We start from the raw sequence: 24337 nt of genomic DNA on the forward strand, positions 1-24337 counted from the left end.
GGCGCTGTGGCTCAAGTGGTAGAGTGCTAGCCTTGAGCTGAAGAGCTGAGGGACAGCGCCCAGGCCCAGAGTTCAGGCCCCACAACCGGACCCAAAGAAAAAAAAAATCAAATATATAGGTATGAACTAGTCTCTTCCCAAGTTTCTGAAAATTCCCATAGCAGTAGGAACCATTTGGAGAGATTTCTAACATCTAGCAGCAAGCCAAGAAAAGCAAAGCAAAAGTTGAAAATATTGGAAGCCCCACCATTTTTTTTGGGGGGGTGAGGGTGGGAGGGGTTGGTCATGGGGTTTGAACCTTGGGCCTGTCTGGCAGCTCTTCAGCTCAAGGCTAGAGCTCTACCACTTGAGCCACAGTGCCACTTCTGGTTTTCTGGTGGTTAATTGGAGATAAGAGTTTCCTGGCCTTTCCTGCCTGGGCTGGCTTTGAACCATGATCCTCAGATCTCAGCCTCCTAGTAGCTTGGATTATAGGTGTGAGCCAGCAGCACCCAGTCCCCACCAATATTTTAAAACTTACCATATTGAAGATATCACACTAAATGAAAAGACTATCAGTTTATGCTTTTATTTTTGTAGACCTTAATCAAGGGCACTGAACTTCTTTTTAGTCAGTGCAGGGGCTTGAACTCAGGGTCTTGTACTCTCCATTAGCTTTTGCCCTCACAGCCGGCCCTCTACCATTTGAGCCACAAATCCACTCTTCCAGCTTTTTGCTGGTTATTTGATGGAGTTTAGAGTTTCTTAGATTTGTCTGCCGAGATTGGCTCTGAACCTTGATCTCAATTTCCTAAATAGTTAAAGGTGTGAGGCACCTTAGTACAGGTGGCACTAATTAAATGTTTCTAATCACCCCTTGCTTCCTACAAAATCCAGCAACTCCTGTCTAGTTGTTGCAGTGGATTAAATGTATTCTAGAAAGCCTTCAATTTATCTCAACATTTTAAGTCTAGTCAATTCCTTTGTTATGTCATGATACAGTCCTGGGATGGATGGCACCACAACCTAAGGATCATCCAACTCAGCTTCATCCCAACTCTCAGATACAAGACCACAAGTACAAGCCGGGCACCGGTGGCTCACGCCTGTAATCCTAGCTACTCAGAAGGCTGAGATCTGAGGATTGCGGTTCAAGGCCAGCCTGGGGCAGGAGAGACCCTGAGACTCCTATCTCCAATAAACCACTAGAAAACCGGAAGTGGCGCTGTAGCTCAAGTGGTAGAGCACTTGCCTTGAGCTGAAGAGCTGAGGGACAGCGCCCAGGCCCAGAGTTCAAAACCCACAACTGCCAAAAAAAAAAAAAAAAAAGACCACAAGTACTAGAATTCAAGAGTATGATAGTCCAGGGCTGAAAAGTTAAAGCTCATATGAGACTTGGCATTTTTCTCCCTTATCATTTCTCAATCTTCAATTTCCACTATTCTAAATCTCAAAGAAGGTGGTTGTAGATAACCTGGGAGAAAAAAAATCCATTGATTGTAAAAGACTCTATAAAAGTAAGTTAATACAATCCACCAAATTCTAAATTCAGAGGAAAATAGCAAAGTGGGGTTGTTGTTCCTAGGCTGGAAAATGGCACCATGGAGTATGCCCCAGTGATGTTGGGCCCCCTCAGCCTGCCCACCATCATCAGCATCATGGTGGCCAATGGCTTCCTAGATTCAGATTCAGATACAGTACTTTTCCAAATTCAATAAATGTGGCTAGAATTAGCACAGCGTAACAAAAGAATCAAATATTCTGGTGCCTGGTGGTCAATGCTAGACATGCTAAGACTTATCAGGTAGGTCCATGACCTATGCCAATCAATGCAGTGTAACTCATTTCAAATGTTTCTGACCAAAGTAAAACAATTTCTCTGGCAGGTAGAAGAAGGAATGATGAGTCAGGAAGAAATGCTAGACACTGGCCAGATGCCCCAAGGAATCACCAGTAAGAACAGGAAAATGAAAAGAACCAATTGAGGAAGCAAACAAAGAACAATGTACCTATTTCATGCAGTCACATTAAACATGAAATCTACACTTACAGTGTCCAGGAATCACAACAGTTGAGAAGTACCAATAAAGCCATTTACTTAGGTCAGGCTCATATTAGGTACTCAAAAACTTAAGACAGAAAGACTTGAACTAGAACAATGTGAAAGTTAATTCAAGAGGTAGAAAAAGAATCCACATTTTGTATTTAACAAGAAAAAAAAACCTGAAAACAATAAAAATGAGAAATCATACCCATTTACCATCAAGTAAGTTTCTTTTACTTCCCATGAGGACATGAATATTGACATAAGTTCTTTCAAAAATCCTAACTGAGGGCTTATGATAGACAAACCCTGTTGGTAGGTACTGTGAATATAAGAAAAAACCCATCTCTGTATCCAAGTTCAACCTAATAGAAGACAAATATACATAAATAAGCAGAACCTAAGAAGTGCTAAAAGCAGAGATACAGACAATATCTATTACAGTACTGGGCTATGGAGAGCCTGAGGTTAGGGGTGGGACAGGGTAGAAAGGAATAGTTAGAAATATTCAAGAAGCATCTCATACTTGCATAAAAAGCTTTACCTTGCTACCTATAAAAGGCAGCAAATCCTTTGTAGTTTCATTCAATTGATAAGCATATTCCATTTCTTAATAAAGTGCTTTACATCTTTCCGAGTAAAAGTTTCTGTGCAAGAACATCACCAGACCTCTCGCTTCCAGAGCAATCAACTGGGTTATTTATAGACAAGAATGTAAAAGCTGAGGAAAGTTCACCGACCATCAAAGTCATCTTTGGAGTAAGATCCCAAATCTCCAAACTCTTTATCTCACATTTCTTTTATGAAATTGGTAATTTCTGCTTCACTGGCTACCAAAAGAAGCTATATATTAGATATCACAGCTTTATTTCCTGATTAGAAAAAGTTATATAAAACACACTTAAAACTAAAGGACACTTAAGACAATTTAAATACATATTTCAATCAAACTGGCCTCCTAAGTTTGATTCAGGTAGTGAAACTCAGAACATATATATACATTGGTGAATTTTCCTCATTAATACTTTCAAATAGCCAATATTTTTAATCATGGCAGTAGCCCTAGAGTCTGTTATATATACAAGGAACCATAAACACCAAGACTTGAGTAATATTTGTGCAGGTATACTCAGTATGCCCATTTAAAATTTACCACCATTATTGTTTTGGATATTAAATTCATTGCTGTCTTTCAGAGCAAAATTAGACCCAAAAACAAAGAAGATAATAATTTTGAGACAGTTAAAGTACTACTACCATTTTCACAGCAATGGCCAAATACAGGGAGAAAATATCATCTATAAAATGATTTTAAAATTCATAAGAAGTGGTTTCTGTGGACAAAGGATATATATATACTAGTTATTCATTTTAAAGTATATAAATTCCTTGTATGGCATTTTCATGTTCACAGTTTTTTAGAAAAACATTTTAGTTCTTCCAGCTATTTGAGAGCTTAGCCTAACTCTATTTCACATAAGGTCTTCAATTCCCCAATTACACCCTGTATTGTGGGTATTTAGATACATAAGAAGTAGGAAACAGAAAACAGGGTATTCTTGAGTGGTTTCCTTCTTTAAAAACTGCCTAAGATGTCTAGTTTTCACTTTTTTCATCCTCTTTCATTGAGATTAACCAAACTCAAAAAAATAAAAATCAAAAGATGTTAATAAGCACTTGCTTAATAAAGCCAATGACCCGACTCCCTTTCCTAATTAAAAGCTGACAGTACTTAGTACTTACTATTTGCAATGAATGTTCAGTCATAACAGTCTTATTAAAATTATGTCAATTTCATAATTTCCTACATTACTAATACATACTTAAAGAAATTGGTTTGGAAATACATTTTTCTTGCTCTTTTCCAGCCTTTGACACAGACTAGCGTGTGGTACTATGGATGAACAGGCATATTCCACCAACACAGATGATTGAAATTAAAAAGCTATAACATATTAACATATCTGGGCCACACAGAAGGGTCAGGAGGTAAGATCATCAGCATAAATTAGCACATTATTACAAGGCATCTAAAGGAGCCAGGCAAAAATCTGCAAGATCTTTTTTTTTTCCACAATGAATGCTATTTGATTAGATTTTACTCACAAGTATTAGAGAAAAAATATTGCTACTTTAATATCACATCTTATGACAACTAGTGAAATACAAATATGAACTTCCAGAGGTTGAGTGAGCATAGGGAGAAAGCATTTTGGGGACACTTGGATGTCTTTGTCCATTTATCTATAGAGCTTCTTATGAAAACCACTGAGTGCATTTTTTTTTGCCTTTTCTAATGTCCTTATTAAATATCTGAAACAAGAAGTCATCTAGGAAAATAAACTTTATTTGCCAAACCTATCCAATTTATGTCTCCAAAAAGAAAGGCAATAGCAGATGAATTTCTTTCCTTATATTTTTCATTTTATTCATAGATAGCAGGCCCACAGGCAAATACTAGAAGAGAATCTCTAGAAAATAGTCTATCTACTGAAACTGCTGCTGAATAATCAAATCTTCCTCTAATCATGCAGTTTTAAACCATTCAGCCAAATCAAAGGCAGCAAGAAAGGTGGACATTTAAATATAAGCACATGTACTCCCCTGAACATAAAACCTCTGACTTGCCAAAGTTGTCTTCATAAAGCACATGCTACATACATGTAATAACTGAGAGTCCCTTTGGAGTTGTGAGGATATTTAATCAAGGAAGATGCAAACTCTTTATTTCCAAGGCATAATTCCCTTAAAAGTGATTGGGCTTTTTTTTTGGGGGGGGGAGACAAACTGAAACATACAAATCACATTAATCTAAAACTCTCAACATTTAAATAAAGGAAATAGTGCACATACACCTAAAAAATAATCTTGGATTTCCAGCCTGACCATCAAAACAAGAGCCAAACATTTTCTAAAAATAGTGGAAGTGTAGTATGCTTTTATACTTCTGTGGAAATCATTCTGTGCTGTTTGTGTTGAAAAACTATAGCCATCTTTGATTAGACATAAAAAATGTCCTACTAGTATTATCTTGCTTGGGTCACAAGCTACACTAGATATGAGCTTCTCTAAGAGGAGTTGTTCAGTAACTGTGTGGGAGGTGGCTACACCATTGCTTGCTATATAAATAATCCTCATTTCAAGTCTAATTCCTATGATCTAATTTTTGCATTTCTTGTCTAATTCCTATTATCTAATTTTTGCATTTCTCACCTAGAGAAGCTATTCATAGACCCAAGATTCTCCTTTTTATCACACTACTGCCACAGGAAATACATGCAAGTGAAAGGTTTTGCTAAATTTCTAAAGTACTCTTAATATAAAATGACTTTTTAAAATGAATCAACCTACATGGTGTGACCTAAAAGCCACACAAATCATTTATTTATGGCTGTTATGTTTTAATCATTGGGTTGTTTTTAGAGGCTTAAAAAAATTAATGGTTTCTGCTGTACAAAAGCAACTATGTTTTCCATGAAACATTAGCTGTCACATTAAGATGGGGTTTTATCATTAATTATACTAGATTATACAGGAGTTTATGTCTACAAAATGATTGTTAAAGAATTGAATTTCCTAACCATTTTCAAAATAAAAATGAAATCCAGTCCTAAGAAAACATACATGAATTAAAGATCCATTTACAAAACAAAAAATTAAATGTAAAAAAATATATAACCTCAATTTAAGACATTTGCAGATAAGACATCCCAACACTTTTTTTCATCAAAACCAAATGAAGATACTAACCGTGAGTCAACAGTGCCATCTTTTGGTGGATTTAGGAATTGAGCTAGTTGTACAAAAGCATGGTAAGCCTACTGCCCAGAGCCAGCACTTCAAAACCCCATCAGTGTCTAATCTTGTAAAAATTAAACTTAAAAGCTGCTTATTTTTAAGTTTAAAAATATCTACAAAAACTATTAACTCATGTTTATTTCAACTTCAATTTCATAAGGTTGATGTAGCAGCCATTTATCTTAAAGAAACTGAGATTCAGAACATTTTAATGAGTGATCTAAAAATCCCTGAGATAAAAATGGCAGAGCCATTACAAGCTCAAAGTGCCAGTTTTCACATTCCAATGTTAATTCATTACAATTATGTAATGAGCCAAATCATAAGTATTACGTACAAGTAATACACACATTTCCATATTTTGTAAGATTTTGCAAAATAGTTTTATTACTTTTACAATGCTTCTTGTATACATTTGGCAAGGAAAGATGTTTAAACTATTACATAAATGTGAAAACATTGACTGCATTCACATAGTCCATTTCACAAATGCACATTTCACAATGTACATTTCACATGTACATTTCACAAATCAAAAACTTTCATAGAATACAGTATTAGTATCTGTATAGCAATACAGAAAATTACCTTAATTAAAAATTGTAAAGCCATTACTTTGAAGAACAGGAAAGTCCTTATGAATTGTGTATAATTTATACTTTCCCTAAGCCACAGGATATAAAAGCTACTGTAAATGAGATGTAAATGGCAACTTCAAATATTCTCCCTAAAGATTCTTTATGTTAATCTCATACTAGATGTTGGTGTACCATTGTCACTGTATGCCACTTTTGCATTTTTCACGAAAAATACTCATTACATTACGACATTTTTATTCTAGAATTTCTTCACAGATCATTTCTGTAAGCTAACAATTCAGCTCATATTGAAAGGAAAAAAATATATTCCCCAGTGCATCCTATGCATCACATTACTGTGATTTTAACTCAAATTACAATCATCAAGCGTTCTTTATTAAGGTTTTAAATCACAAATAAAGTACAAATCCATCTTAAAATACAGTAACTGAAAATGGACAGTAGAAAGAAAACAACTAATAAGAATGTGTTACAACTGTTACTAAAAACACTGGAGCAAAGAAAGAGCCACAGGGGACAATAAGTACTATATCTTCTGTGAACTAAACTTCATGATCAAAAGCAGTAACTATAAAATAACTCACTCAAACACATTATGGTTCATTGATTAGAAGTCTCTTCTTCACCGTATTTTTTGAAGCATAATACAAGACATGGAAACAGGAAAATTTAGCTTAGTACAAGACATGGAAACTGGGAAATTTAGTTATCTCTAAATGATTAGTGAGCAAAACCATCCTAACAATAAACTGAAGGATTTTATTTAACCCCCAAAACTTTTTTCATCTTTCAGAAGGCTGGACGCTCACCCTCAAGAGTAAACAAGAGATTTAATTTCCTTCCCTTACTCTGAGTGGATGAAAAATCCATTTTGAAGGCTAGATTTATTTCTCTCTTTTATTCCCTGAGAAATAAAAAGGGAGGAAAAAAAGAATGTGAAAATGTCACTCTGTCCCACCTTTATACTATGCCCTTTTACCAATCACTTCAAATAAGCTGACTTTTGGATACAACTAATACACATTGATCTTTCTTCTCTCTACAAAGAACAGGAACACAACAAAGGAAAACATATACAATCATATTTTACTAACTTTAACTGGAAGCAATGGCTGCTTCCAATTTAGTATGAATTACATTGGGTTTCTGGTTCAAAACCATCTGTAGTGTCCATGTCAGGATATGCGAGAGCAGCAGTATCCTTTCCAGTCCTGTCAAGACTAACTACGCAGACTAAGCCTGATAACCACCTGCACAGGGGTCCACTGAGTAACGTGAGGAATTCGCTCATGCTTACACACATAGATACACATCATTTTTTAACCTTCACAGTAGACTTTTAAAGTTTAAAAGCAAAAACTATTTCCACACATTATATTGAAAAATTGTTCACTAATGCACATAAAAACACTCCAAATCCTACTTTGTGTGAAGTTCCAGGTTTAATGATACTAGTACAGCAAACATTCTTTGAGTACTACATATACCAGACAGCTCATCAATTTTCAAAAAGGATCACTGATCCCTCGATTTAATAAGGATACTGAGGAACATTCATTGTTACTGGGCACAAGTGACATGTGGAAGAGATGGCAGTAGCCAGTACAGCTGGTTGATGTCTTCTGTTAATCAATAAGCAACAATGTCTTTGTAGTATTAAGGGTAAGCCACACCTGTAATACTAGCCTACTCAGAAGGCTGAGATCTGAGGATCCAAGTTCAAAGTCAGCCCAGGCAGGAAAGTCTGTGAGACTCTTATCTCCAATTAACCACCAAAAAGCCAGAAACCAAGCTCTGAGTGGTAGCGTGCTAGCCTTGAGCACAAAAGCTCAGGATAATGACCAGAATCAGCACCCCCACCCCAAAAAAAGAAATCAATGGTAAAAAGATGGAAAAAAAACTAATCATAAAAAAGACAATGTAAAATGGAGAAATTACACTAACAGAGCAGCTGAGTCTGTCTCTAAACCAGAGCATATAAGTAGAATGACAGCAGTGCCAATAGAACCTTGGTACAGGCAGGAGTATTCTTAAGAGGAGGTACCACCCTCAGAATATGGACTGCATATGCTCGTACTTTGGATGCTTTCTTCCTTCCTCCCAACTTCTAAGAAACACAGGTCACTTTTCAATAAATCTCAATTGAGACCACCAATTTGTTTTATAGGAAGGCAGATTTTCACAAAATTAAGGGTATGGAAACACTCAGCAAAATACAACAATATAGCTGAATTAGATAATGAGTGGCTTAGAACTTCACATCAACTGAGCTGTGGAATATAAGCATGAGAATTTCTTTTTTCTGTTTCTGGAATTTATTTTGATTATGTCTTAACCTTACTTAGTTAAAACTATGTGTAATAAATCTTGAGTAAAGTGAGCTTACTATATAAGGATTTAAGATATAAAATGACATTAAGTGAAAAGTATGTAGTCACAATAATCACAAAAAAGTTCTTTATCACAAAATGATACATACAGAAATCTTAAATTCAAAGAAAAGAGCAAAAGGAAAAATATAGCAAAGCCTAGACATGCAAGTTATTACTCTTATCCCTCAAACACATTAGAAAAGTGGACTGGTAGAGAATTTCAAAGTGCAGTGTGGTCTGTTTTGTTTCACTATTAAGGCCTCTTTAACCTTAAGATGTACTAATAGATTTGAGCATTAATGAGCTATGAAAATTCCCTCCTACATGAAGGTTTGTTTTCAGTGTCAATGAGGTAGTGAAAGTAACATTCATCATCAGACACAAAAATTCCCAGCTTAATATGTTCATATGAAAATTGCAGCTGGGCAATGAAGGGGTTAACAATGACGGAATAGTTTCATATGGGTGTAACAGCCGTGAAGGAATGATTTGCAGCACATGAATTGCAACTGATAACTGCATGGGATCATGCTGCCTCTGAAAAGGCCAACTTCTCATATATATATATATATATATACACACACGCATACATACATACATACATACATGTATGTAGAGAGAGCTAAGAATTTTAGAAAAATCAAAGAAATCATAAAAAGTGTTACCTAATTTAATTATCTCTAATAGTTTTATCAGATTTGTAACATGAAATTCACTTTTCATATATAGTAGCATAAATGGACAGCTGTAGTGACTATGTAATACAATACTGCCACCTGTTGTTCAAGAGCTAAAAATACACATCTTTAACTGTCAACATCTCAGAAGGTCCATTTACCCAAAAGAATTAGATTTTTTAATGAAGCTTTCATAGGAATCTATCATCTGCTCATTTTTCTTAGGAAAAGCAAGCAAAATTTCAAGCACACATTATTACCAAATAAATTACCTACAGAAATATTTTATAAAAGTCTGAGTAATTTGAGCTATTAAGCAATTAAGTAACAATCAAGTTTCAAAAAATCAATGGCCATGTTAATTTGCCTCATTAAAATTCTAAAGTAAGTAGAAACTATGTTCAGTACCTGAAGGCCAGGAATATTTTTTAAGACTAGGTAAACATCATAACTAGTGTATTCACCAAATTTGCAATTATGTGTGAGCTGAAGTCCTCTTATTGACATGCTAGGAAAAGTGTAAACCAGGAGCTTACGGGAACAGAAAAGTTCAGGCCAGAAAGTGAACAGGATGAAAAATAATCTTCAAGCTGACAAAGACAATAAAAAAAAAAAGATGAACTGTTCACATTACTAGTGAAAAGCTGAAGTTTTAATGTTTTTTTGGGGGGGGGAGGGGGGTCTGGTCGTGGGGCCTGAACTCTGGGCCTGGGTGCTGTCCCTCAGCTCTTCAGCTCAAGGCTAGTGCTCTACCACTTGAGCTACGCATCACTTCCGGCTTTTTTTCTTTTTGCTTATGTGGTGCTGAGGAATCGAACCCAGGGCCTCAGGCATGCAAGGCAAGTGCTCTACCACTGAGCCACCTTCCCAGCCCCTGAAGTTTTAATTTTTTATCCAAGTAATTTAATTATTATGGCATTATTAACTTTTACTGAGCATTCACTTTGGACAGAATACTAGGCTAAGAAAAATGAAGACTTGGAATAAAAGTATTTGAGAAATCCAAAATGGCCTGGATTTTTCCCTTTAAAAGCTGAAGATCATAATCAATTATACAAGTTTTATTTGTACATTAAGAAAAATATTGCTTAGAATTTAAGGGAAAAACTGATCACAATTAGCCGGGCACTGGTGGCTCACGCCTGTAATCCTAGCTACTCAGGAGGCTGAGATCTGAGGATGGTGGTTCAAAGCCAGCCCCGGCAGGAAAGACCGTGAGACTCCTATCTCCAATAAACCACCAGAAAACCGGAAGTGGCGCTGTGGCTCAAGTGGTAGAGCGCTCGCCTTGAGCTGAAGAGCTGAGGGACAGCGCCCAGGCCCAGAGTTCAAGCCCCACGACTGACAAAAAAAAAAAAAAAACTGATCACAATTTGCAGAGATAATGCACAATATTATACAAAATGAAAACTAGTGCCACTTAATCTATTGGTTCAAATAGAGGTAGTTTGGTGCCACATTAAAAAACAAATGATGAAATTTAAGGACTAGGAAGATAAAATATAAAACTAGTATTTCAGTTCTGTATGACAAAAAAAAATATAGCCCTTATATAAAAACACAAATACTAGAACATAAAGATTACAAAAATCATCATACATCCTATTTTACATCAGAGTAATGAAGTCTTAGACATCCTTTTTAATGTACTAAAATGTCTTTTGGGAAATACAACTTAAAACAACAAGATTTGATTTCATTCCATTAAAAATGGCCATCAAAAATATAATCAACAACAAATGCTGGTGTGGATAAAGGAACTCTTTTACACTGTTGGTGGGAACATAACTAGTGCAACCACTACGGAAGGCAGCTTGAAGAGTCAAAAAAAAAAAAACTAAACACAGAACTACCCTATGATCCAGTGACAACCACTCTTGGGCTTTATCCAAAAGGTTAAAAACAAAACAGTAACACATCTATGTTCCTTGCTGCACTATTCACCATATCCAGGTTTTAGAAACAGGCCTGATGCCCTACAACAGTTGAGCAGATCAAAAAAAAAAGTGAAATATATTCATACCTACTTAAATACAATGGAATTTTACTCATCTGTCAAGAAAACCATTAAGTTATTTACAGAGAAATGGATGGATCAGGAAAAAATCATTTTGAGTGAAGTAAGTCTGGCTCTCAGAGACAAATGGTGAGTGGTTCTCTCGTATGTGGAAGTTAAATCCAAATTATAAACACCTGAAAACACAGAGTTATATACTTTATACACAAACTGACTCAAATATAGCATACTCAGGAGAGGACTCCCAATGTGTAAGTGCTCTGAACAGCTAACATACAGTTCAGCAAATTGAGTAACATGAAGCTGAAACATGTTCATTGGAGGTAGGGAAAGGTAAAGGGAGAACAAATAAAAGGATAGGGGTAAGCAAATATGGTCATTATATTCAATGTATATACATGAATATTGAACATGGTAACTTGAAGGGACAGGTGGGGTTGGAAAAGATGGGGGAGAATGATGAACCAGGTGATACTGACCAAGATTCATGTGTATTAATAAACTGATACACTGAATTAAACCCCTCTGTACAACTACTTAACAATAATTTTTAAATAAGAAAATATCTTTGACATGTTACATTCCACAAATACACTACAAAATTTCAACGAAAATTTCAAAATATAAACCTTAAATTTTAAAAACTTGAATAGAGAATCCTAATCATTAATAAAGCATAACAGAATGCCTTACATTATAAAGCACCATCCTCTACTTTGTTGGTCCTCTTGGACTCATTTTCAAATAAAAACAACCTCTTTCTAAGACCTTATAATAAAGCATTAAAATCTTATGGGTAAACTATTTGAATTTTTAAGAAATAGAAAAAATATTGGTTACCATGTGCCCCTTAAGCTATACAATCTTTACATCAGTCTTTCTCTTAAAGGCATATCCACTCAGCTCCATTTTCAGTGGCACATAGTGTGTTGTACTTCCTCCATAAGGTATGTTCATCCATGAAGCCACAGAGGAAATGGTGACAGGTGTCTACCCAGTGATGCTAATATACAGCAATTAATTACACATATCAATGGCCTTCAAACTGCAGCCTTTCAAGATTCTACTGTATGAACTGCTTTTCATTTCCTTGCAACTGAGGGAGACACACATGGAGGCACACACACGCACACATACACATACATACACAGACACACACATACACACCATGCTCTAATGTTCTTACAATCACTTTTACTGTAGTCTTCAGTTTTAGGAAATCAAGTCTGTTCTCTGCAATTTCCAATTTAATTCTCTTAAACTGCTGCTCATTATCCACAGCTTCCACCAACACATCTTTGACTCTGTCACCATTCCCAATCCACTTTCCTCAACCACAGGGAAATGTGCCGTGAAAAGACAATCCTCTTAACTCCATTCCTTCTTAGATCACCAAGGGCTTTTTCTGGCCCAGGCTTGCCATTCCAGAACTCCAAGTATAAGACTCCCAAATTTCATTCACCTGCAAGACAAGGTCTGGTCAAGAAGTAGCTGTGTATTTCATACATTGACTGCTTAAACCCCAGCTGCTCTTTACTCTCATGGCAATGCCATGTGCCAGGTCTTGGTTTATATTTAGATATCTCCAAGTACTCTCTCTCCCCAAATTCCAATACTGTTAATTGGTCTACTCGATGTCTGGGAAGGTGAAAAGTAGGAAAGCTACCAAACATCTTTAAGACTTTTATCTTCCTCCTTGAACGTTGAGTGTTAGAGAGAATTTTTTTAAAGCACAGCTAGTGATCTACTACTAGCCATTGTCATACCCTGGTACTTCACTCTTCTTGGGAAGCACCTTCTAGAAAATAATGCCCATTCCTATTATCCCTCGGCCGTCAGATCTTTTGTACCCACAGGCAGTTTTGAATGAAACTGTCAACTCTCCACAAGAAATAATAGTGGGAAAAATGATAGAAAGTATGAATCATTTGGAATATTCTTACTTCATACAAATAACTTAATATAAGAACATTACCATAATAACCACGAAGGAATGTTTGAAAGAGTAAATTACCAACAAGTTAAATGATCTTGAGATCAACAGATCTAGTTCCTGTTTTAATGTGTGAAAGGATTTGTGTCTAGATAACTCTTTCTCTTTACCTTCTGAACTTTAGAATTATGCTAAGATTCAACTCCACCTATCAGAGCATAGTCACTCCCTAGATTAATCAGTATCAAGGTAATTCCATATATATATATATATATTTAACAATCTTATAGGATGTCACCCTTGGCTACAGAAACAATTTCTGCAAAATAACTCTGGCAATTACTATTAACACCTCAATGTAAATACTCATTATTTGTACATACAATGAAATTTAAATAAAAAAGACTAAAATGTCATAATATTTTCTAATCTTTTTAGAAGCTTAGGTTAATAAAGTCCTGTATCTTCAGACACAAATATATAAAATTAGTAATAAGTGCAGAAGTATTTTACAAACCACACAACACTACACAAATGTAAAGAATCATGGTACAGAACAAAAGGTCAAGAGATATATATGGGGGGTGGAGGGGGGAAGGAGAAGGATTGGGATTGGGGGGGAGGGGGGAGGCTGGGAAGGGATGTGAAGGGTAAACAAAGGAGGAGGCTGCAATGCTTGGTAAGAAATGTACGCATTATCCTGCCCATGCAATTGTAACCCCTCTGTACAGTATGTTCACAAATAAAATAAAATTAAATTAAAAAAAAGAAGTATGTGACTAAAAAAAAAAAAAGAGAGAGAGATATGGAAACAAGTTACATTCCTGTTCCAAGAACAACTTTTCACTGAATTTCTGATTCAAGAATTTAAAATTCCAGACTTTTCTACTTATTTTTCCATGGGTTATCTATGATTAAGGAGGTAGAAATGGATCAGCTAACACTGCTACTTGTTACCTAGAAATAATTTACTTCCAACTACAGACTCAGCATTAAGACTAAGCTGAACTTGTTCTTATGGTACATACTGAGGTGGTAAAAACTTCTGTTTCTCTTCCAATAATGAAAAGCTACTACTAGTAAATGTCAAAGATAAAGACTTTTTAAAAGGAAAAATATTTCAAAATGTAGGTTTACAAAAAATTTTCTAAGAGAACCTATTAAGATAGTAGATTCCCAAACTGAGCTACATGTTTGTTGGGAGTGAGGGGAGGTAAAGGGAGAACAAACAAAAGGAGAGAGGAAGGATAAGTGAATATGGTCATTATTCAACATGTTGCATGCTGCGGACAACTATTCTGACAAACTCTGGTCTAAATGTCAACTCAGTATCTACATATTAGTTGAGTGAATTGGTCTGAGTCATGGTCTATCTAATCTCATAGTCAGCTAGGTCGCTAACCATTTTCACTCAATGGCTGGCTCTCTACCAGCTGAGCTATGCCTCCAACCCCCCTTCTCCTAGTCTTGATAAGAAATTCTCATACCAAGTTATTTTATTTAATCCTTATAAAACCATACCTAAAATGCCTAACACACATTAGGATTTGTAAACAATTTACTTCCTCTCTCTAAAAATGTGCTCAAAAACCCAGTTTTCACTTAGAATCAGCCTGCCCAATAGAAGCCTAACATTTTTCATTTAGTTCTATTTTGGAGAAACTGATCTACTCTACCCTGTTATAATTTATTATATAGGTATACTCAAGAATATCAGTGTGAAGCATCATAGTCATCAATTCTTAAAACTGAGATAAGAAAACAGGCAAATATATCAGTTGTTGTTGTTTTTAAGAACTTTATACATACTTGTAATTTATGTACAACAAACATTATTTCCCTAAGCAGAAGTCCAAAACCAAACAAGTAGCTTTAATATCCTTCAAATTCTGATTGATAGCATAGTCCTTAGAAGTAGTCTTTTCTTTTTTTTCCCCCTCGGTCAGGGGCTTAAACTCTGGGCCTGGGCACTGTCCCTGTACTCTTCAGCTCAAGGCAAGCGCTCTACCTCGAGCCATAGCACCACTTCCAGTTTTTTTTCTAGTGGTTTATTGGAGATCAGAGTCTCACGGACTTTTCTGCCCAGGCTGGCTTTGAACCATTATCCTCAGATCTCAGCCTCCTGCGTAGCTAGGATTATAGGCATGAGCCACGGGCCCCCCCCCTTAGAAGTATTCTTAACAAGCATTTCTACAAATCAATTAAATATATCCCACTGATCCAGTTGCAATAACTTAGAAGTATCAAGTTAAATGGCCAGAACCAAGAACTAGACCACACATTTTAGTCACTCAATTTGTTTCAGAGATACTAATTTGCTTAATTCAAACATAAGACACTATGTCTTAATTTAATACTATAGCAAAGCATTTCTAAAATACAAATTATAAAAAAATCTTAAAATATAACAAGTCCTATTTCCTCTATATTATAAAAAAAATTAAAAAATGCTATTGAACATTTTACTAAAACAGCTTGTAAGATTAACCAAGAATAAAGGCTTTGCCTTTGCCAAAAGAATAAAATTCTTATCTTGGAATCTATGGTCAGTTCCTTTTATCTTCACACCTCCTAGCACACTACTCAGTAATAAGTAGTATATTCAGAAGAGATTAGCTGAATGAAAAAAAACTATATACAAATATAGAAAGGAACAATCAAGAACTTTAAAAGCTCAAGAACTTTTAAATGACTTTTCTGACACTATGAGCACCAAAAAAAACCACTAAATTCTTATCCAGAAATCCTTCATATACCTGACATAAATTATTTTCATGTATTTATAAGCAGAACCTCAGTCAATGACCTAGGGAGTGACTTTTTCCAATATCAACAATGCACATGCTATAACTCATTCACAGAAAATGTAACACAGCTGTACATAAATTACAGTGATCTCTCAAGTGATCAAATAAACAAATACCTTGGGAAATCCCACCTTTATTTCATTATTGGGTTAAGAAGAGTTGACAGTACTTTGTTATTAAAGCTTAACTTTCATTTATATATATATATATATATATATATGTACACATGCACATATATAGATATAGATATAAAAGGCTAAACACAAACCACTAATGGACAATTTAAACTGAAATGTATTCACTATTTATTATCACTAAGGAAAACTTACTACTTTGTTAAATTATACTAAAAGTACTGATGAATATGTAACTCTAAAAGCACACTTTGTGTTTTTAACTTAACAGACAAAAGTTTTGAGACTGATTTTGTTGTCTAAAAAGTAAGTCATAAAGCTGGTGAGGTGGCTTGGTGATAGAGTGCTTACCTAACACAGAAAGGCCTGAGTTTAATCCTCAGAAAAGAAAGGAAGGAAGGGGGGCTGGGAAGTTGGCTCAGTGGTAGAGCACTTGCCTTGCATGCCTGAGGCCCTGGGTTCAATTCCTCAGCACTACATAAGCAAAAAGAAAAAAGCTGGAAGTGGTGCTGTGGCTCAAGTGGCAGAGCGCTAGCCTTGAGCTGAAGAGCTGAGGGACAGCGCCCAGGCCCAGAGTTCAGGCCCCACGACCGGACCCTCCCAAAAAACAGAGGAAGGAAGGAAAAAGAGAGTAAAGAGAAGGATGTGGGAAAACAGAAAGGAAAGAGGATGGGGAGTGGAAGCAGCAGAAGCAGCAGCAATTCAATAATGCAAAATTAATCATATATGATCTTTTAGTTACTAACAAACAATGCAAGGGAAAGAATGCACTGTCAGTCCTTGCTCGCCCCTAGATGCTATCTTGTAGCCAGCACTTGCCACCTACACAAGAACTATGAGGCACAGAAACACCATCGGTGGTATTTGGGAGTGACATGTTATTACCTATGTGACTTAAGATGAGACATACTTTTCTTTTTTCACCTGTAAAGATGCCAGTATTTCCTCCTAGTAAAGATGCCAATATTTCCTTACAAAGCAATCAAATTACAGTCCCATTTAATGTACACACAAATGATAGAAATAAGTATTTGGGCTGGAAATGTGGTTCAAAGAGGCAGAGTAACTAACTGCCTAGCCAGATAGGCAGAGTAACTGCCTAGCCAGTTGGAGACCCTGAACTCCAAACTTTACTTCAACATTCAAAAGGCAGGAATACAGCCATAAAATTCAATGTAACATTCCACAAAATTAAGAAAACTGAGGGAGCGGGTGGGAGTTAGGAAGAATGGCTGAGAATGCTGAAGGGGTGACACTAAGATTGATTGTATTCATATGCTACTTTGTTGAGTGGCAATCCCTACATGTAACTAAAGATAAAAATAAAAATTATTTTAAAAAATAATAATCTAGGTTGAGCCCCATCTTAGGATCTCTAATTTATCCACATGGCAAAAATCCCTTTTGCCATATAAGGTAACTTTTTTTTTTTTTTTTTACAGATTCTGGGAATTGGAACATGGTTATTTTTAGAGCATTATTATTTTGTCTATCACAGTAGTGTTTCTGGTGTTAAATAAAATTGAGTGGAAAAATAATAAAGTTATCTAAGTAATCTTTAGGAATGATCACTGTTTTGCTTTAAAATCATTTATAATGAAACACTGTTCAACTGCTAAAGCTAGAAGGCCTATCTGTAAAATTTCACTCTGAAAAAAAAAATCAATAAAATACATTATAGATCTCATTACCTGTAATTTTATAGCCATAAGCAGCTAGTTGTCCAGCCATATATTCTCCATCTGAATTATTATGTGAACAACCCCATGTTCGTATCCAAATTTTCTGGATGCCTGGAATAATGCTGTTAAGTAATCAATTTAAAAAAGTAAGTTTCACTAAGTGATTTTTAAAATAAAAGCCACTAGATTATAGGGCACATTTTACACACACACACACACCTACAATCAACTCACAAGCTATTCATTAACTATACCAATTTAATTTAAAATCTGCTATTGTATCAAAAAATACAAATAGCATGAGAAACAGTTAAGAATCTCTATAAAAGTATTTGTAAGGGGTGACATTGACCAACATAACTGTACTTATAATCTAACTTATGGAACTGAAACCTCTTCATTACAACTACTGAATTTTTTTTTAAAAAAAGTCTTGTTCTCTTGTTCTCTGAATTGAATTTCAACTTCAACTCCTACTACCAATAATACTACCAATAATTCAACTCCTGGAAAGATGCACAAAAATAATAGGAAAGAAAATGGTTCTAGTATCTAAGAACTAAAGAAAAACTGTATGTCTGTAAACTGTATCTACTTTAAAATTCACAAATACAAAATAATCAAAATTAAAACTGTCATCCCAAGTTACTGAAGCATGTGTCTATAAACGGAGTTCTAAAAAAATGTATCTTTAGGATGGGTCCCATGGTTTCCCTTATTTGTAATATCTAGTATATATATATATATATATGAGTCAAGCGGAAAAGGTCAGATAATGAAAGGTCAGGAAAATGAATCGTTACATGTGTATTTTAATGTTTTTTTCTTTCATGCATGTGTTTCTAACGCATTTATAAGATTATCTCTTTGTTGCTTTGTATGTCCCTCCCCCACAGTATAACCCCTGCTTTCACTATATTTGATGTCAGTATAACTTGTGGAGGAGATGGGGAAAAACCAGTTGTTTAAGGATACAGGTGGACCTGTTGCAACAATGAGAAGTACAAGTTGTCATGTCCAAAACGAGCTTTACAACGTCGGTGGGGAGGGGGGAAGGGGGGGAAGGAGAAGGATTGGGATTGGGGGGGAGGGGGGAGGCTGGGAAGGGATGTGAAGGGTAAACAAAGGAGGAGGCTGCAATGCTTGGTAAGAAATGTACGCATTATCCTGCCCATGTAATTGTAACTCCTCTGTACAGCATGTTCACAAATAAAATAAAATTTAAAAAAAAATGTATCTTTAGGGAAAAAAAAGATGTACTCTCAACTTGAATCCCCTAACAATTTGTATGCAAATAGAAATTGCTTTGGGGGAGAATTTAACCAGGATATATTATATTCATGTATGGAAATATCATAGTGAAATACTCTTGTTATAACTTATATAACTAATGTATATAACAGTTATATAATTAATAGTTGTATAACTAGTTATATAACTCATACAACTAATGTATGCTAAGAAAAAAATAAGGAAGGAAGGGAGAAAGAGAGGGAAGGGGAAAAAAAGGAAGAGAAAGAGGGAAGGAGGGAGGAAGGAAGAAAGGAAGGGAGAAAGGAAGGAAAAAAGGAAGGAGGGAGGGAGGGAGGGAGGGAGAGAGGGAGGGAGGGAGGGAGGGAGGGAGGAAGGGAAGGAGGGAGAGAGATGTTAAGAATATGTTTGAGACAAATGTGATAAACTTCAGTCATTAATATAAGCAAGCTGGGTACTGGTGGCTCACAACTGTAATCCTAGCTACTCAGGAGGTCAAAGTCAGCCTGGGCAGGAAAGTCAGTGAAACTCTTAGCTCCAATTAATCACTAGAAAACTGGAAGTAGTGCTGTGGCCTAAGATGGTAGAATGCTAGCCTTGAGCAAAAAAGTTCAGGGATAGTACCCCAGCACTGAGTTCAAACCCCAGGACCAACCAAAACAGAAGCACTGATAAAATTTTTAAATCTGTTTATTTCCTAACAAAAGTTTGATAATTCCAAGCGACAGGATACAAATCACACAGACCAATAGTGCCAGCTTTGGAATGAAACTGAACATAATTTTGAGGAGAAAACTTACCTATCACTTGGTGGACTGTTTTCTTCTTGTAAATACGTTTGCGTATTTCGCTTTCGCACCTTGGGAACAACATGCTTTCTTGAAAAATGCCGATCTTGTGGTTTTGAGTCTTCCTGTGATACAATATCTTCAATGTCATCGAGGAGTGTATCGCAGGATGCAGAAGGCATTTTTTCTATCACATAAAAAGGTATATTAAAGCCATATTAAAAATGACTATGAGCCGGGTACCTGTAATCCTAGGTACTAAGGAGACTGAGATCTGAGGATCACAGTTTGAAGCCAGCTGGGGCAGGAAACTCTGTGAGACTCTTATCTCTAATACACTACTCAAAAAAAAAACTGGAAGTAGCACTGTGGCTCAAGTGGTAGAGTGCTAGTCTTAAACACAAAGAAGCTCAGGGACAATATCCAGGCCCTGAGTTCAAGCCCCAAGACCAGGAAAAAAAAAAAAAAAAAACTATGAAAAATTCTCACCAACTTGGATCTCAAGAAGCCTTTAAGAACTAACGTCAAGTCCTTCTGCTAGGTATCACAAGACTCAGAAATCCAAACTGTTCAGCAAATCAAAACCATGAGGAAAGAAGGTAGGATAGAACCTTTTTGAGATTATAAGAAACTTAAAAAGTCTAACAACTCTTCATCAGTTAGGAAGGATGTTGGTGGTGAGGTGTTGAGGACAGTAATTACCACGACAGTAATTACCAGTGCTTTGACAAAGCCTTCAACCAAGCAACTGCAATTTCATATTATTGGAGCATTTGTTGTCTCCCTGGGGATTAAGCTCTGTGTGAGTTTGCTGTTGCTATACCAGGAAAGAAGACAAAGCAGATTTCTATACAAATTATAATTCCATGAAAGATTTTGAACAGATGAAGAAAGCTAGTATCCGTCAGAGTGCAAAGTGATTTGGGAATATAAAGAACTACTTCAGATTGATTTGCATTGAAATTGTCACGGACAAAAAGAAGTCTGCATGGACCTCTGTTCTTGAATTCTTGATCATCTGTTTTTTAAAGGAGTCAAACAACTTGGTGATTCACATTCCTGACTGGATCTTACTCTGTCACAATAGCTGTAACAGGTTGGGAACCAGGAAAAAGAATTAGAATATGAACTGGATTATAAAATGAATGTGAGGCTATTATAAGTAACTGAAGTATTTTTATTTTTAGCAATGTACATTGAATATTTAGAGGAAATATCATTATGCAAGTAATTTATTTTGAAACACCCCAGGGGAAAAAAATCCGATAAATGGAAAAACACTGACAACTCATAAAACTAATAAATAGACACTCAGCATTCATTATCCTTTCTCCAATATTCAAAATTTTTATAATTAAAAAGAAAAATGTGAACACAGCTTCAAGGAAAAGACATACAGAGATATTCTTCCCTATTCCCACCAAGTCCAACCATGACTCCAGACATTATCTCTAAAACAACTGAAAAATGACTTTGGAAGATGAATAAAAGATAGACTGGCTATGGACTCAGAACACAAGGAGCATGATGATGGGGATTTTTTTGCCTCCTAAACTCCAAACCTGGACTTGAAGATGTCAGAAATATAAAAATGCCAATGAATGTAGACAATAAAAGATCCTGACAAAATTCACTTTTCTTGTCAAAATAGAAAGGAAGCCTAGCAAGATAGAAAACATTTTTTTTTTTTTGGTCTGTTGTAAGGCTTGAACTCTAGGCCTGGGCGCTTTCTATGAGCTCTTCAGCTCAAGGTTAGAGCTCTACCACTTGAGCTACAGTGCCACTTCCAGCCTTTTCTGTTTATGTGGTGCTGAGGAATTGAACCCAGGGCCTCATGTATTAGAGGCAAACACTTTACTGCTGAGCCACCTTCCCAGCCCCGATAGAAAACTTTTTTCTTTTTTTTTTTTTTTTGGGGGGGGTCGTGGGACCTGAACTCTGGGCCTGGGCGCTGTCTCTCAGCTCTTCAGCTCAAAGCTAGTGCTCTACCACTTGAGCCACAGCACCACTTCCGGCTTTTTTCTTTTTGCTTATGTGGTGTTGAGGAATCGAACCCAGTGCCTCATGCATGCAAGGCAAGTGCTCTACCACTGAGCCACCTTCCCAGCCCAAATAGAAAACTTTCATGTAAACTATCCCCACCCATACACACAAACACACATTCACTGTAGTCTAACTGGCAAACCACAAGAGCTAAGAGGGGATCCATGATTCCTACTCTTTAATAAGGCAACTCAGCAAACCCCAAAGGTTAAAAATCACAAAAAGCAAATTCTATGTACTTTCAATCCAATCAATCCACCGGTAAGTTAAGTCCTACACTGTCATGAGAGAAAAGAAAAAAAAAAAAACTGATACACAAACTTGGAAAAATTCCTATCAAAGTCCTAGCAAATGTTTTATAAACATATTTAAAAAAAAAAAAAAGGTATGTGGCCAGCCGCTGGTGGCTCACGCCTGTAATCCTAGCTACTCAGGAGGCTGAGACCTGAGGATCACAGTTCAAAGCCAGCCCAGGCAGGAAAGTCTGTGAGACTCTTATCACCAATTAACCACCAGAAAACCGAAAGCAGCACTGTGGCTCAAGTGGTAGAGCATTTACCTTGAGCTGAAAAGCACAAGGACAGCACTCAGGTCCAGAGTTCAAGCCCCATGACTGACAAAAAAAAAAAAAAAAGGATGTGGAAAACAATGGATATAGAGTAGGGAACTAGAATACCTAAATTAATTTTGAAAAGAAATTAAAGAGCCAAATTTTAAGACTCATCGGCAAGTTAAAATAATCAAGACTGTGGTATTAAGACAGAAACACAGTAATCAACAAAACAGAAAACCCAGAAATGGATTGACATAACCATGCCCAAACAATTTTTTTTCCAGGCAGTACTGGGGTTTAATTTAAACTTAAGGCTTTGCACTTACTAGACAATCACTCTGCCACTTGAACCTGCAAGCTTTTTGCTTTAGTCATTTTTCAAATAGGGTCTCATGTTTATCTTTGAACTATGATCCTCCTACTTACACTTTATAGTTGGGATAAAAGGCATGTGATACTGCACCCAGCTCTTATTAGTTGAGATGGGGTCTTGCTATCACTTCATTGAGTCTAGGCCTTGAATCATGGTCCTCCTGATCACCACTTTCCAAGTAGCTAGGATTGTAGGTAGAAGTTACTGACATAGTCAAACACATCCAACTGATTTTTCAGAAAAGAATAAAAACAATTCAGTGGAGAAAAGATAGCTTTTCATAGTGCTAAAGTAATAAGACAGAACTGCAAGAGACAGAGCCATGACCTAGATCTCATTCTTTAGAAAATAAAAAACAAAATAAAAAAATACAATTCAAAAAAAGGGGGGAAAGGTGAATAACTTTGTAATATAATGAAACTATGTATGAAGACATAAAGGGTTTCCATGAATGCTGCTGATCAATTGGAGTTTGCAAAAATTAGAAAAGAAAAAGCAAACAAGAGTTATTCTGAGAAAAACACAATATATGCAATTCTGAAATTCCATAGTGAAACCCTTCAGTGCAATTTTCACACACACATTTAAAAAAAACAGGATACAATTAAGAAAAATGGAGAATGATGGAGGTGTCAGTGATCAGCATGCATTGCACTCATGATCTGACACTGAATTGAAACCCACTGTACAACTACTTAAAAATAGTAACAATTTTTATTTTTTATTTTTGTGCCAATCTTGGGTTGAATTTAGGACCTGGGCACTGTCCCTGAGATTTCTCGCACAAGGATAGCACTCTACTACCCGAATAATAGCTCCATTTCGTTTTGGGGTGGGATTTTTGTTTTTTTAGGGGGGGAGGGTGGGTTGTTTTTTTGTTTGTTTGTTTGTTTTTGGTTTGTTGAAGATGACTCTCACAGACTTTCCATCCTGGGCCAGCTTCAAATACTGATTAGATCTCAGCCCCCTGCATAGCTAGTAATACAGTGTTACTATATAGTGACAGCTGATTTCAAATCTTGGCCTTAGCCTCTTAAGCACTGGGATTGTATATGTGTACACCACCCAGCTAGTCCCAATTTCTTTTAAAGGCAATCTAACCTGCTGAGACCAAAAGTCCTTGAATCATTCCTAACTCCATTTTGTCCTTTACCCTAAATCCAATCCACTATAAAATTTTGTTGTATTGGAAAGGAAAGGTAGGGGAAAAGCAAAGGAGAAGGCAACAATGCTTGATAAGAAATGTACTCATTACCTTGCTCTTGTGATTATAACCTCTCTATACAG

General features: G+C 36.1%; 1 protein-coding gene across 2 annotated transcripts in view; it reads right to left on the reverse strand.

The window, feature by feature from the left end:
* Positions 1 to 24337, reverse strand: part of Cdkal1 (CDK5 regulatory subunit associated protein 1-like 1) — a 520358-nt gene that overhangs the window by 490814 nt on the left and 5207 nt on the right. For both annotated transcript variants that reach the window (XM_013030462.1, XM_013030461.1), the window contains 2 exons: positions 20094 to 20268; positions 18052 to 18164 (listed from right to left, as the gene is read on the reverse strand). In XM_013030462.1, the coding sequence (XP_012885916.1) occupies positions 18052 to 18164; positions 20094 to 20263 (283 nt within the window). In that variant the 5' untranslated portion in view covers positions 20264 to 20268. The remainder of the gene's footprint in view (positions 1 to 18051; positions 18165 to 20093; positions 20269 to 24337) is intronic.

This window comes from Dipodomys ordii, unplaced genomic scaffold (assembly GCF_000151885.1).
Source record: "Dipodomys ordii isolate 6190 unplaced genomic scaffold, Dord_2.0 Scaffold130, whole genome shotgun sequence".
Taxonomy (NCBI): domain Eukaryota; kingdom Metazoa; phylum Chordata; class Mammalia; order Rodentia; family Heteromyidae; genus Dipodomys; species Dipodomys ordii.